Source organism: Nelumbo nucifera, chromosome 8, assembly GCF_055504915.1.
Source record: "Nelumbo nucifera cultivar China Antique chromosome 8, China Antique-T2T, whole genome shotgun sequence".
In the NCBI taxonomy this organism is placed as follows: Eukaryota; Viridiplantae; Streptophyta; class Magnoliopsida; order Proteales; family Nelumbonaceae; genus Nelumbo; species Nelumbo nucifera.
In genome coordinates, this window is record NC_142656.1 from 27,883,338 (window position 1) to 27,898,098 (window position 14,761).

General features: G+C 35.8%; 2 protein-coding genes across 3 annotated transcripts in view; both read right to left on the minus strand.

The window, feature by feature from the left end:
* Positions 1 to 10,155, minus strand: part of LOC104605353 (putative E3 ubiquitin-protein ligase XBOS32) — a 39,985-nt gene extending 29,830 nt beyond the window's left edge. The window contains exons 1-8 of one of the 2 annotated variants that reach the window (XM_010270084.2): positions 9,298 to 10,155; positions 8,973 to 9,202; positions 8,801 to 8,860; positions 8,556 to 8,627; positions 8,274 to 8,449; positions 8,018 to 8,178; positions 7,166 to 7,224; positions 7,030 to 7,076 (exon numbers count right to left, since the gene is read on the minus strand). In XM_010270084.2, the coding sequence (XP_010268386.1) occupies positions 7,030 to 7,076; positions 7,166 to 7,224; positions 8,018 to 8,178; positions 8,274 to 8,449; positions 8,556 to 8,627; positions 8,801 to 8,860; positions 8,973 to 9,167 (770 nt within the window). In that variant the 5' untranslated portion in view covers positions 9,168 to 9,202; positions 9,298 to 10,155. Of the gene's footprint in view, positions 1 to 7,029; positions 7,077 to 7,165; positions 7,225 to 8,017; positions 8,179 to 8,273; positions 8,450 to 8,555; positions 8,628 to 8,800; positions 8,861 to 8,972 lie in introns of both variants that reach the window. The other variant, XM_088893464.1, reaches the window with a different exon arrangement.
* LOC148789791 (uncharacterized) lies at positions 3,156 to 5,786 on the minus strand. The gene is made up of 3 exons (XM_088892973.1): positions 5,636 to 5,786; positions 3,731 to 4,441; positions 3,156 to 3,407 (listed from the first exon to the last, which is right to left on the minus strand). The coding sequence occupies exons 1-3, from the start codon at positions 5,784 to 5,786 to the stop codon at positions 3,379 to 3,381; spliced, it is 891 nt and encodes a 296-aa protein (XP_088749099.1). The 3' UTR covers positions 3,156 to 3,378.
* Positions 10,156 to 14,761: the final 4,606 nt, after the last annotated feature.

Sequence of the window (14,761 nt, forward strand, 5' to 3'; positions counted from 1 at the left end):
GAAGAAGAGAAGAAGAGAGAAGAAGGAAGAAGAAGAGGAGGGGAGAGAAAGACTATTTCGAGAGCCAACACTCTTGCCGCCGGCGACCAGCTCTAAATTCATAACAATGAAATTAAAATTAAAAAGTAAGAAATTACATGTTTGCCCCTGGTGGCACACCCTAATAAAACAATAACAAAAGCTTAAAATAAGCTGACAGCAAGAATAACTGTAACAGAAGAAACAATCCTCAAATCATTCTAACAACAATCAACATACAACAAAAGAATGGTAATACCCTAAGGCCATCGCCTAACAAACAAGAGTGATCAGAAGAGCTCTTGTTATCAGTGATGTGATGTAGGAGAGAAGAAGAGAGGAAGAAAGAAAGAGAGGAGAAGAGAGGAGAAGAGAGGAGAAAGATTTGAGAGCTGAAAAGTGTACTGGCGGTGCCAGCTTTTTGTTATACATACTAGGGCAACAGCAACTAAAAAATAAAAGGGTAGAATTACAATAGTACCCCTGCGGTACTATACTTGGATAAATAACAACTTTTAACACTCCCTCTCAAGTTGGGACATAGATGTCAATCATGCCCAACTTGTCACATAAATCATGATGTCGTGAGTGGTGTAGTCCTTTTGTAAAGATGTCTGCAAGTTGATCTTCAGAGCTAACATAACGTGTACACACTTCCCCTGTGACAACCTTTTCTTTGATAAAGTGTTTGTCGACTTCGATGTGTTCAGTTCTACCATGTAGCACTGGATTAGCAGCAACGTTTATGGCTGCTTTGTTATGACTGAATAGGATCATAGGCCTGTCCACTGGAAAACCCAACTCACTCAACAAATTGTTTAGCCACATAATTTCAGCCACTCCATGAGCCATTGCCCGATGTTCAGCTTCAGCACTAGATCTAGCTACCACATTCTGCTTTTTGTTTCTCCAGGTAACTAGATTTCCTCTTATAAAGGTACAGTATCCACTAGTTGACTTTTTGTCGTTCAGGGATCCTACCTAATTTGCATCAGTGTACACTTCAACTTTCAAACGCCCGTGCTTTTGAAACAACAAGCCTGCACCTAGGAACTTCTTAAGATATCTAAGAACTCTTTCTACTGCTTCAAGATGAGTGGTTTTGGGAGCATGCATGAATTGGCTAAGAAGACTCACTACATAAGCAATGTCGGGATGAGTCATAGAAAGATATAACAATCTTCCTATAAGTCTCTGAAACTGTTTCACATCCTTGATAGGTTCACCTTGGCAGTCACCTAATTTGTGGTTAGGATCAATAGGGGAATCAACTGGCTTCACTCCCAATTTTCCTATATCTTGGAGTAGATCTAGGACATACTTTCTTTGAGAAATGAAGATACCCTTTTATGAGCGGACAACTTCAATTCCAAAGGAAGTACCATAGAGGACCTAAATCCTTTACTTCAAACTGTGTAGCAAGAAAAATCTTCAACTTTTGAATTTCATCCTTCCAATCGCCATTGATAATTATACCATCAACATATACTATCACACAAAGATTGTGTGATCAGATTGGCATTGCTTGTATCCTTTCTGTTAAACCGCTGCATGGAACCTGCTGAACCAGGCTCCCGACGATTTTTCAACCCATATAATGATTTCTTCAGCCTACACACTTTATGTCCATTACCTTGAGCCCCAAAACCAAGGGTTGTATCATGTAAACTTCCTCTTCAAGGTCACCAGTCAGGAAGGCATTCTTGATATCGAGCTGATGCAGATCCCAGTCAAGATTAGCAACAAGGGAGAAAAGGACTCTAATGAAGTTCATCTTGGCAACAGGTGCAAATGTTTCTACATAATCAACTCCATACACTTGTGTAAACCCCTTTGCCACTAAACGAGCTTTATACTGCTCCACCGTGCCATCAGCCCTATGTTTGACTGTGAAAACCCATTTACATCCAACTGGATCCTTTACCTTAGGAAGATCTACTAGTTCCCATGTGCCACTTTTATGTAGAGCATTAATTTCTTCCTTCATAGCATCTGTCCATTCAGGCACTGAAAGAGCTTCTACCACATTCTTAGGGATAGGAACACTATCAATGGAAGTGAGAAAGGCCCGAAAAGAGGGTGAAATGTTTTCATAGGAAACAAAGTGGGAAATGGGGTGTTTACTAGTGCAAGATCTAACACCTTTCCGGTGAGAAATAGGAAGGTCAAGGTCATTAGCAACAGAAGTATCAATAGCAATAGGGTCAGGAACATAGATAGGAACCAAGATACCTGAGTGAGTATGATCCGCCCCCAGAGAGTTTGATGGCATTGGAGGTACATTTTCTAGGTTCTCCACAGCTCTTGAACATGGTTGGCCTTTGTGACAACGAAAGAAGACACGAAAAGGACGAGGATCAGGAAGAGGGAGCTGAACCAATTTCTCCTCATTCCTACACTCCCCCAAGGAGAAACAGGGAAAAAAGGCTCACTCTCAAAGAAAGAGACGTCCATGGAAACATAAAACTTCCGAGAAACAGGATCAAAACAACGGTATCCCTTCTAAGTGAAAGAATACCCCAAGAAGATGCAAGGAATAGCACGAGGGTCTAATTTTCCACGAGTAGGTGACAAATTTTGAACAAAACAACAACAACCAAACACACGATGAGGAATGGAAAGAAGGGCAGCCTTAGGAAAAAGAAGTTGATGTGGGGCTTTGCACTCTAACCAACGAGAGGGTGTACGGTTGATGAGATAGGTAGCGCAAAGGACAGTCTCAAGCCAAAATTGTTTGGGGACATTCATATGAATTAGTAAACCCCGGGCCACTTCAAGGAGATGTCGGTTCTTTCTTTCAGCAACAACATTTTGTTGTGGTGTCCAGGCACAAGAGCTACGATGAAGTGAACCACGTGAAGCAAAAAAATCCGTGAGATTTGGATCACTATGAAAATATTCTTTGGCATTATCTAATTGAAATATTTGAATTTCAGTTTGAAATTGGGTGAAGATCATCCGCTGAAAATCTTGGATAATTTTTGGTACTCCATCCCTGGTTCGCATGGGATATACCCATGTATATCTAGAATAATCATCCATAATGGTAATAAAACACTTATAGCCACTCTCAGATGGTAAAGTAACAGGTTCCCAAACATTAAAATGAACAATGTGGAAAGGAAATTCAGATTTATTATTCTTTGAAGGAAAATGAGTTCTACACTGCTTAATTGATAAGTTTGACAAGAAAAATCTGAAACTGACACTGACTTGAACAACTCTGGAAACACCACTTTTAAAGACTCAAAAGATAAATGACCAAGACGACAATGCCATAAATAGACCTGACTCTTAGACTCTATGACTTGAAGACCAGCCTTATTCTCCAGCATGTAAAGTCCATCCACCATACATCCTCTACCAATCGTCTTCCCCGAGGCCAGATCCTGGATCACACAGTAAGAAAGGAAAAAGGTCACTGAGCACTTTAAGGAATTAGTAATACTACTAACAGAGAACAAATTAATGGGAAATTTCAGGGCATGTTAAACATTAGACAGGGTAAGGCAAAGAGGAAGAGAAATGGTTCCTTGACCAACTATGGTAGTGTATGATCCATCAACTAGTCTCACCTTGTTTCTTCCAGAAAGGGGGTGATAGGTTTGAAAGTAAGAGGGCGTACTAGTCATGTGTTTAAACGCTCTAGAATCAATGATCCAAGGAGTGTCAGGGGTATGAGATGCTACATGGAAAGTTGTGGCAGAGTTACCTGATTTAGACGCAAATGAAGTTGAGGGAGGAGCATCCATCTGACGAGTTGCTCTTCCACAGAGCTCTAAATGGTCACAGAAGGAATTAATAATATCCTCCCTTGGGTCAGATCCAGAGGCATGAGTCGGAGTCACAATAGTAATGGGGGGCTGATTTTCCTGAGAAGCCATGTTTGCCACAGTGTTCTTTCTTGTACTTTGTTGTCTTGACTTTTTATTCAGATCTGAACCTTGCTTCTTACTCAAATCTTGAGCCCATTTTGGCTTCCCATGAAGATCCCAGCATGTATCTCGGGTGTGTCGGGGTTTCTGGCAATGAGTACACCACAGTTTGTCTTTGTCATCCGCCCTTTTTTGAGAGTCCCCACTCTTAAAGGTATTTCCACCACCTGCAATCAAACTCCCTTTTGCTGCCAACCCAACTGCATCCCCTCCAAAACTGCTCACCAAATTCCTTCTACTTTCTTCTGATTGTACAAGAGCATAAACTTCTTGGACGAAGGGAAGATCCTTGCTACCTAGGATCTGAATTCTGACAGATTCATATGCAGGATTCAAGCCATGTAGGAAAGCAAACACTCTCTGCTGAGAAACAAGTTTCTTGTATAATTTTGCATCTTCATCACACTTCCAGTCCACACTCTGATAATATCTAACTCCTCCCAGACAGAGGTCAAGTCTGAGTAGTACATAGAAAGGCACCTCTCCCCCTGTTTACAAGTGGACGATTCTACCTATAACTGATAAATCTTTGCATAGTGACGCAGCTCATAATAGGTTGATTTTGCCTGTTCCCAAATTTCATTTGTCATTTCAGCCCACATAAAGTTCCTTCTTAGTTGGGGTTGCATAGACATTGAAAGCCAGGACATGACCATGCTGTTTTCCCGGTTCCATTTGTCATATTCAGCACTCCCAGAATTGGGTTCTTTGATTCTCCCATTTATATAACCTATCTTTCCCCTTGCAGTAATGTACAACTTGATCCCTCTTGACCATTCCAAATAATTTAAACCATCGAGAGGAATAACAGCCATGGGAAAGGATGGGTCCGCACCCCCACTCATTCCATTCTGCATTGAGGAAACACCGGGCATAGGAGAATCTTCACCGCTCATGGTTACAAACTCAAAAAAAAACTCGTAAGGTGGGAGCAAAACCTTTAAAAAAAGGCTAACACCAAGGGAGAAAGGAAGCCCCCTTTTTTTTCTTCAGAAACACAACCCCTTTTGATAACACCAAGTGCTGTTACCCCCTTCCCCCCTTTTTGAAAAACACAGGTGCTGTTACAGCTATAACATGCCCCTTTTTTGATAAACACAGGTGTTGTTACAGGGCGGACAGATCAATTCTTGACCTACGCATCAAACATAGATGCTGTTATAGAAAGTACAGGTCACTTTGACCTTCAGGTTCAGCATAAAAACTGCTATCGCAGCACATAAAAGGTCTTCACCGACCTACAGATTTTTACAGGGGTCAGTCGACCCCACAAAAAAGGAAAGACAGAGATGCTGGTCACCTCACATCCAACCAGCAGACCTAGTACAAGTTCTGCCCTAGCACACAACCAGAAAAAAAAAAAAAGAGGGAAGGAGAGAGATTACTTCAGGCATGAGGAGACTTGACCTTCAATCACTCAAACTGTAGATGAAGGCGGCAGATCTGGAAGTCTGGTGCGATCTCTCCTTTTCAGATCTGATACTCCTGCTCTGATACCATGTTATCAATGCTATGATGCAGGAGAGAAGAAGAGAGGAGAAGAGAGGAGAAAGATTTGAGAGCTGAAAAGTGTACTGGCAGCACCAGTTTTTTGTTATATATATACCAGGGCGATAGCAACTAAAAAATAAAAGGGTAGAATTACAATAGTACCCCTGTGGTACTATACTTAGATAAATAACAGCTTTTAACAGCTCTATCTATGTCCATAGCAACTACAACATCTCGGAAGCGCTCAAACCAAGCCCGAGGAGTCTGTTTCAAACCATATAGAGATTTCTTCAAGAAACACTCCAAAGAAGGATCATTGCAGTAACCAGGGGGAGGCTTCATGTAAATTGTCTCCTTCAATTGACCAAGAAGGAAGGCATTCTTAATGTCCCAACTTTAATAAAGAAAAGTAAAGCGAAAGAAAAAGAGAAAAGAAGAAACGGAAAGAAGTAGGGAAGAGATAGAGAAGAGGAAGAGAAGAAAAGAGGGAAGACAAGCATGGATAAGTCAAACCATCTCTCATCACTGTCGGCACAGCTTGTAGTAACATTCTACTGATTGCTCAAGAACTGATACCATAAAGAGTACAGGTCCAAATTCAGTTATCAACCTTAGAAGGATCAAGAAAGACTTCTTCCAACAGTTCAAGTAAAGTGCATTCTAAAGTCCAGAATCTCTTATACCCCTTCAAAATCCCAAGTTCCAAGTCCAGAATCTCTTATACCCCTCTCGGCAACATTATAAACTTTTAGTCTCTGGTGTGAACAGTAACTCGAGATACACCTTCGTAACATTTCTTCTTCTCTTCTTCTCCTCTTTTCTCTTCTTCTTCCTTTGTTTTTAGGCGTCACCTTAAACAACTTAGATATAAGAGATGTGGTACCATTAGCAAGGGTAATATGATGGATCACCTCCAAAATTTGTCAAGAACTGAAAAAGGAAATAAGAAAGGAATATATGGATCAAATCAGTCAAAAAACCTGACATGACACCATGTGCAGATTTATACTTTAAGAATGGAGGAGAGAAATAAGCACTTATATCTCTGAAAAGAAAGGAAATATTGAAGTGGAAAAGAGTAAAGTGTTCACTCCACCCAACCAGGCAATTGTATATACATTATCTACCAAAATTGATCCATTGCAGAAAAATAAAAGGAAACAAAAATCCAGTCAACCTAGGCTCTACTTCCAATGGAGACCAAGCAAATCTAAATTTTTAATTGTCTTTTAAGTTATATCATGCTGTTTTCTTTCCTTGAACCAAAACCTAGTTCAAGCACATGATTGAAATAATTTTCCAAATTCAAATTTATCTTTTGACAGTCAAACTGGAGATATTCACAAATTTATAAGATTTAGAAGAGAAGTCCTCTCATGGGTTAAGAGGCCAGGGGAATCTAAAATGTCAGAACAGAGTAACCAGAACATATAACTGAATGGACCCCTCCAGGCTCCTCCTCTGCTCATTGCTCAAGAACTGATACCAATGTTCTAAGAAATTGAATAGTTACATGATGAAAAACAGAAGGAATACAAATTTCAGGTAGAAAATAAAACTGCAGGGTGTTAAGTAAAGGAGATACCCATTTGCATTTTCAGCAGTCACACTGGCACCTCTAGCAATCAAAACCTGAATCCAAAATATGAATAATAAAGTAAGGCCCACTTAATATGAAACTTTCAAGTAAATAATCAATTCAAAGCATAAAAGCAACATACTTGACAACATTGTAAATTTCCACCACATGCAGCATAATGAAGTGGTGTGCTTCCTGCACCTGGCAATGATTAAATGGTTCAAGTCATACACTCATGTTGGTTGAATATCTTAGCACGACAAGAAATCTCTTATGGCACTCTGAGGTAGCTGATTTTGTTCCCAAAGTATGGAGCAGAATATTATTTTGTAGATGGGAATATAAGATATCCTTATCATTCGTTGTTCTTTCAATTTAGTATTTTCCAGTCAATTAATTCCAAGTATGTTGTGTTAACAACCCAAGTGACTGAAGGGGGGATGAGGAATGAAAGTTTCACCCACATAATGCATATATAAATCAAATTGAATCAAACAATGTCAATTATAGCAATGTTATGCCCCTTTTACCCTTCCTTCATACACACATTCATGTATTGATTTGTGAAATGTTACCCTGTAAAGGTCAATATGCATATACATAAACATACAAATGGAGCTGGGAGTACCATTAATTATAAAATGTATTTTATCTTCCAAAATTCAGAATAGCCTCCAAACCAGTAGCAAAATAACTGAATATATAGGTTCTGCAAATAATTAAGAATTGAATATATTTCCTGTCTTCTGATAAGAGGAAGGTGAAAACAATACAGCTACAACTGTATCCAAAAAAGAATTATAAGATAAAAATCATTGCTGAGAGAAAAGCCCAAATATTAATTAAAATTGAAAAAAAAGGGGAAAAAAAAACAAACTAAAGTGGATCATGAACACCAAGACACAAAAAGTTTTTCTAATCATCAAGTGGCCAAGAAAGATCTAGTTAACCCAGGGAATGAGTAATATGAAATCTGAAAGGAAGAAAAAATTACCAAGCAGGTCAATTGTTGTGCCATCTTTCACAGTAACCTCAGAAATAGAAGCTCCTAGGTCCAAGAGTAATTGCACACTCTCAGCATGCCCATTCAGTGCTGCCATATGAAGAGCTGTAATGCCCCCATCAGAAGGTTTATTAATTACCTTGGAGAGAGCACTGATGCAAAGAAAATGAAATGTAGAAAATTATCAACCAATTATTTGGGAAGAGAAGATAATCGAGGCATAGGAATAACAATGAGATGAATGTACCCTTGATCAAATTCAATTGTTGATTCTTCTTTAATAGATCTTTTCCTTAATATACTCCATACATCAGGATGACTAGGAATATAATCCACCAGAAGGAGCCGAATGCATCTAGAGTGCCCATTCAAGGCAGCAAAGTGAAGTGCTGTACCTCCATTAAGATAATCTGTTTTGTGAATCTAAAATCCAATTGCAGCATATGTTTGTAAGAGCTAGTCTAGAAAATTTTAAGCTATTCTATTTTTAGTGAAAGCAAAAAATAGTAAGATAAGAAAGAAATCTTACATTTGCTCTGAAAAGCATCAGAGTCTGAACAACCTCCCAGTGGCCATGTTGACAGGCTTGCATCAAAGCAGTCTGCTCACCATAATAAAATACATAATTTTCAAATAAAATTCAATTGAACTTTCAAGTGTAAATTGGGAAGGTTTTTGGAAACTAAACAGTGGAAATGTGGATTATTAGAAAAACAAATTCAACCCAAACCCAGTAAAATGAAACTCAATATTAAAATTAATTAGATTATCTACCTGCCCTCTATAATTCCTGAGATTAATATCCACCCCAGATTCCAGCAAGAGAGTCACAATCTGTATAAATGAAACAGTAGAGCCATTAATGGAGCAAAAAGAAATGTAATATCTGCAGTTTCAAACATATAAATCTACTTTGAAAGAAGTAAAAGACATAGTACTGGATTACCTCATGGTGTCCCTGAGCTGCAGAATAATGAAGGGGAGAATTGCGAACGCCAAAGGTTGAGTACCTTGCCAGACGTGGATTATACTCCAAAAGAGCTTTGGCTTCCTGAAAATCCCCATCCCTTGCAGCGGAAACCAGGCGCTCCCCAGAAGCAGAGCATCCAAAGGAATTGCCCATAACGCTCAGAAATCTCATGATCTTCGATGATTACAAACCAGAAGGGCATACCACTAAACAAGAACAGAACAAAAGAGCTTGGGTTTTCTTCTGCGCAAAATGCTTGTACTGCTGGTCGAAAATAAGAACCCACATTAAAATCTCTTACCGTGAAGCCGAAGCAGTTCATCCATGACTTATTTTTGCCAAAGCAACCAAAAACCTGTCAAAACAAAAACGGTCTGCCACTCTCTTCACAAAATTCCTTGTCCTTTCACCAAACTAATAACAACCAACACCAGTTTCCCCCATAACACAACCAAGGGAATTGGCTTCAGTGCTTGGATATCTCACTACACTCAAACGAAACCCAACTAGATTAATAGAAAAAGGGCAAAGAACCCTGTTCTGTCTCTGTACATAATTCCTCAATTCTCGCCATAAGAACAACAACCCGTATCGGAATTACTCATTTAAAAACCAATCCAAATGTGACTGCCCATTAGATTCCTTGTAAAAAATAATATCTAGAACTTCCACAGCACAAGCAATAGACAACAAAAACTTCCACCTTTTCCCTCAAAATCCGTTATTTTTCACCAAAAATGATAACAACCCACATCAAATTTCTCCCTTGCCAAAAAATCCAATACCCGATGTCGAATTTCTATACAGTTTTCTGTTTCAATCCATACCCAAATCGTATATAATCCTCAAAAGATGACCTTTTCGTATTGGAAGCCAAAGGAGCAAATCGCCAGGATGTAATGTAACCGTGAATGTTTTTAATTTTTAAATAAACAAAACGAATAAAATTAAATTAAATTGAAATAAATAAATAAATAAGGAAAGGCAGATGAAAAGAATTTTGAAGGATTAAGGAGGCAACCACTTTTACTGCAGTTTCCAACAAAGAAGCCTGCAAGAAAAGGGTGTCTCCGTCATTGAAAAACCCAGTCAGAGTTCGTTGGTTCGTTTGCTCCCTTTTAAAGAACAAAATTTTAAAACAGAATAAAATACAAAATTAATAATGAAGAGAGTACAGTTTTATTGTTAATTATTTATTTATTTATTTTGAGTTAATTTAATTTGTGGGTCGGCATGAGAGAGAACATCACACATGTAAAGATTCAGGGTCTCAGGGAGAGATGGAGAATAGCCTTTGCATGTCAAGATTGTTTCAATAAAATGGACCCGGCAATTAAGTTGAGATCGATAAATATTGAACCTTTACAAATGATGGCTTTGATTGATTAATGATGTGGGATTAAGTGGTATATGTGTGGCTTTAGCAAAAGTCTAATAGACATATGGTCTGCACGTATTTGATTGAGTAATGGAAAGATGTATTAAGGGGATACGATCATTTGCTTAGACAATGGACGCCCCTCGTGGTCTCACGTATTTACTAAAAGCGTAGCATCTAATTTCTATATTATTAAGGGTAGGAAAATTCTTTATTAGTATTATGTACTTTCGCTCGAATGATAATTTTATTTCTGAACTTTAAAATGCGATTATTCAATATCGGAACTTTCAAAATGTGATAATCATATATTTGAACTTTCGAAATGTGACAATCTAGTATTTGTCGTTAATTAGTTCATTAATCAACCGTTAAGTGACATTTAAAAAGTCAAAAATGCTCTAAGAATGTCATTTAATTCTCTTTATCAATCATCCAAACATTGACAATAAAATGAACATACCCAAATTCTAGATTCTTCTAAATAATCACCAACTTTTTTGAATAGAAGAGGCTAGGATTTGGGACTATTTAGTTTTTTGTCAATGTTTGGATGGTTGATAAAGAGAATTAGATGCATTATAAGGGCATTTTTTACTTTTCAAATATCACTTAATGGCTAATTAATAGACTAGTTAATGACAGATACTAAATTGTCACATTTTGAAAGTTCGTATTGGATTGTCCCATTTTAAAGTTCGGGGACCAAATTGCTACTCGAGCCTAAGTACTTCCTACTATTAAAACACCCTTATAGTTTGCATGTATCAAAAATGTTCCAAATGATGCCTGAAAGGTGGTTTTTTTTCCTCCCTAGGGAGAGACTCTCAAGTTTCCTCGAATTTCTTCTCGTCGTCCATCTTCCCCCATCGAGTTTGTTTTTCGATGGCTCCCCTCTCGGAGTTCTTCCTCTCCCTTTTTTCTATTTCCCCCTTTCTCCCTCTTTTCTCTTTTATCTTGTTTTTTCTCCTTCCCTTCTCCCCTTTTCTCACTCGATCTTCTCTCTCCCTCTTAATTAATCCTTCCATTATACAGTTGCTCACCCTTTTTCCGTCACCTCATTATTTTTTTCCTCTCACCCCTTATTCCCCTTTATTTATTCTTTTTGTTTTCTTCTTTGCTTCTTTTGTGCAACGAATTTGGTATAGGGGGATGACTCTTCATTGATTTGGTGTTGGGTGGTGGCCATGATTGCTACTTTGGATTTCATCGTTCATGGTTGTTTCCCGACTATATTTCCATCGGCGATTGCATTTCTTGATGGTGGTTGCAGTCTCCTGATGGTAGTTGCAATTATTGGTAATGGGTGCAATTATTTGGGACTTTGTCATCTTTTGTAGCTTTTCTCCGATCATGCTATTTCCGACACTTTGTCCTTTCCTTTGAGAATTTATATTGCCTTTATCTCTCAGTTTTGGTGGGAGATGCACTAGATTGATCCTTCTGTTGGTGATTTTACCTAACCATTCATTGGTTGTAGAAGTTCCTTACCTTCTCATTTATCCACTACTTGTGTGTATATTTAATTTGTTCTTTTTAAGAAATTGTATCTAGGCTTTCTTGTTTGGTACCGTTACCAATTCTTTGTATTCATACAAGTTTCTTGATTGAATGAAATATGCTTTTAGCTTTAGTTGAAAAAAAAATTAAAACCTTAATCACTCTTTTATCAGGAATTTTTCATACACACACACTAAAGAAGAAACATGCTATGTCATGGCCTAAGCTTTCTCTCTTACTCCAACCTAAAATTCTCAGACCCTCTTCATTTTAGCCTTTCTTATTCCCTCAGGAAGCCACCTCATCACTCCCTTCTCCCTCTCTCATAATGACACCTCAGCAGGCCCAGCCCAGGTCATAGAACTGCCACCAATCAAATTTTGGTAGCGTGTCTAATGAGATTAGGATTCTAGGAAACCTGATCTATCACGTCTCTAACCAATTCAGTCAAAAGTCACCAAAAAGCAGGGGGCTATAGGTTCTCTCTTGGATTGTTCTGCTTTATGGTGATTTTTTGGATTATTCAGTTTAAATGAATTCAAACAATAAAAATTTAACACTAAAAAATATTATTTAAATATATCAATAACTAAATATCTCAAATAACAAAATATTAAAAGTAGCGACATAATTATATAAACAAATATTTAATATTATGTAATAACTTTAAAATAAGTAAAATTCAAATAACAAAAAGTTATAAATATTTTATATATTATTTAAATATTTAAATAACAAAATATTTTAACTAATGAAATATTTAACATAATTAGATTTTAAATAGTTAAATAAGAAAATTATGTAATAAATACAAAAAAATTCTTAAAAGTAGAAAAATAACTATAACATAATAATCAAATTAATAATAATTTAATATTTTACAAATTTAATCAGAAAATTATATAATAATAGTATGAATTATAATTTATGGATTATTAAATTCAATAAATAATAAAGCATTTTAAAATTTAAATAATGATATTATTTAAATAACTAAATAATATTGTAAATAACTAATTTCACTTATATCTATTAATAACTCTATAAAGTAACTTTCAAAAAAATAATATTTATTAATAATAATTTTAAAATATTAATCTATATCTACTATATATTTATCTATACTAAAATTAACATTTATTGTATTTTCACTAATTATTTATTATTTTCAGTCATTTAATAGAAATTTTTCAATAATTATTGGAGTTTAAACTACTATTATATATTTAACTTCTTAAATTTATTTTATTCTAATTATTGTATTTTTGTTATAATTTATTGATTATATTTATTGGAGATTAAATTATTTTTCTTGAATAATTTAATATATTTTTTAGTATTTATTATATTTTTGTAATAATTTTATTTATTATATTTTTATTAGTTATTTATTGTATTTACATTATCAATATATTTTCAATAATTGTTTATTTTTATATAAAATTTCAATAATTATTGGATATTAAACTATTGTTATTTATTAGAGATTAGACTATTAATTTAGCTAAAATTAGGACTGTTCATGGATTGGTTCAACTCAGTTGTAGGTTGTTTGGCCAACCAAATAGACCTGGCCAAATTGGGGATTTAGTTACTCGAAATCGACTGACCATTAGTGAAAATCGGCCAACTTGGGTCGTATTGTCGATTTTTAGTTTCATCGGTCGGTTCAAAATATTTAAAATTAAAAAATTAAATTTAAATTTTAAAATAATTATAGTGGCATTTAAAAAATAAATCTATAAAATAAATTTATGATATAAAATATTTTAGATTAAGAAATATGTGAATTTTCCTACTTTCCCGTATTAAAAATTTATATTAAAAACATAAAATATTAATATTATATATGTGGTTAGGTTGTTCAATTTTGGTCGATTTATAAATGGCCAAAGAAAAACTGATCCAACCGAGTTAGGTTGGGAAATTGTTGAACCAAAGCCAATTGAAAATACTAGAAAATTGACCAACTTTGGTCGAGTTGGTTTGGCCAGTCGGTTTCATCAGTTTGATGAACAACCCTAGTTAGAATTAATTATTGTTATTTTTTTATATTATAAAAAAATTAGTAAAAATTGTATATAAAATATATACAATTCTTTTACTTCTCTAACTTTGCTTGTTGTTAGTAGCTTCCTACTTTTTTTTCAATTAAATTATTTTCTCTTGAATTTCTTTGATTTCTTATAACAAAATTATTCTTTCTTAAATTTTATATTTTTATCTTCAATTTGCTATTAGTAGTATCAATATACATCTCCTACATTTATAACATTTTGCGTTTTGTAAAGTTGGTATGTGGTTTTTGTGTACTTCAGGCCCCTCTATTTTGAGGTGATGTTGGGTTGGGCCTTCTTTATATTTTTTATTTTGTTGATCCAACTTTTATTTTTCATGTAGCCAAGGATAAGGTTAGTCTATGAGCTACAAAGATTGGGATTAGATGCCAAAAGATGCAGAAGCTCCAAGGGATTCAAGGAATAGAGGGTTCCAAAAAGGATGGGTTTAGAATGCCGAAGTCCCCCACGTACATAATTTGATGCCGCACAAAAAACACTCTGAGTCAAGGCAATTGGTGATTGTTTGACAAATTAAAGAAAGAGTTAGAGTCTTATCAGAATCACCTACACCAATTAACACCTCACATGTGGCCACCCTAGAGGGCAAGTTTTGTCCTTTTCAGGCTTTGTTCACTTTTCGTTAAGTTATTTATCCGAGTAAATGCAATTACCTGCATAAGTTTTTCCTGGGAAATACTTACCCAGGTAAGTGCATTTATTCATGTTCTTTTATTTTCTAGGTAAATAAAGCATTGACCATTTTAGCCATAAAAATCTATTATTAAAAGAGGCATTTTTGTCCCATTCAAGTGTTGGCAACCTTCCCC

Excerpts from the sequence above, each read along its gene's own strand:
- LOC148789791 (XM_088892973.1), bottom strand. The coding sequence starts at position 5,786 with ATGAAGCCTCCCCCTGGTTACTGCAATGATCCTTCTTTGGAGTGTTTC. Across the intron at positions 4,442-5,635 it reads AGATAGAGCTGTTAAAAGCT|GGGGAGAGGTGCCTTTCTAT; the intron begins GTTATTTATCTA and ends ACTTGTAAACAG. Across the intron at positions 3,408-3,730 it reads TTCATTTGCGTCTAAATCAG|GATCTGGCCTCGGGGAAGAC; the intron begins GTAACTCTGCCA and ends TGTGTGATCCAG.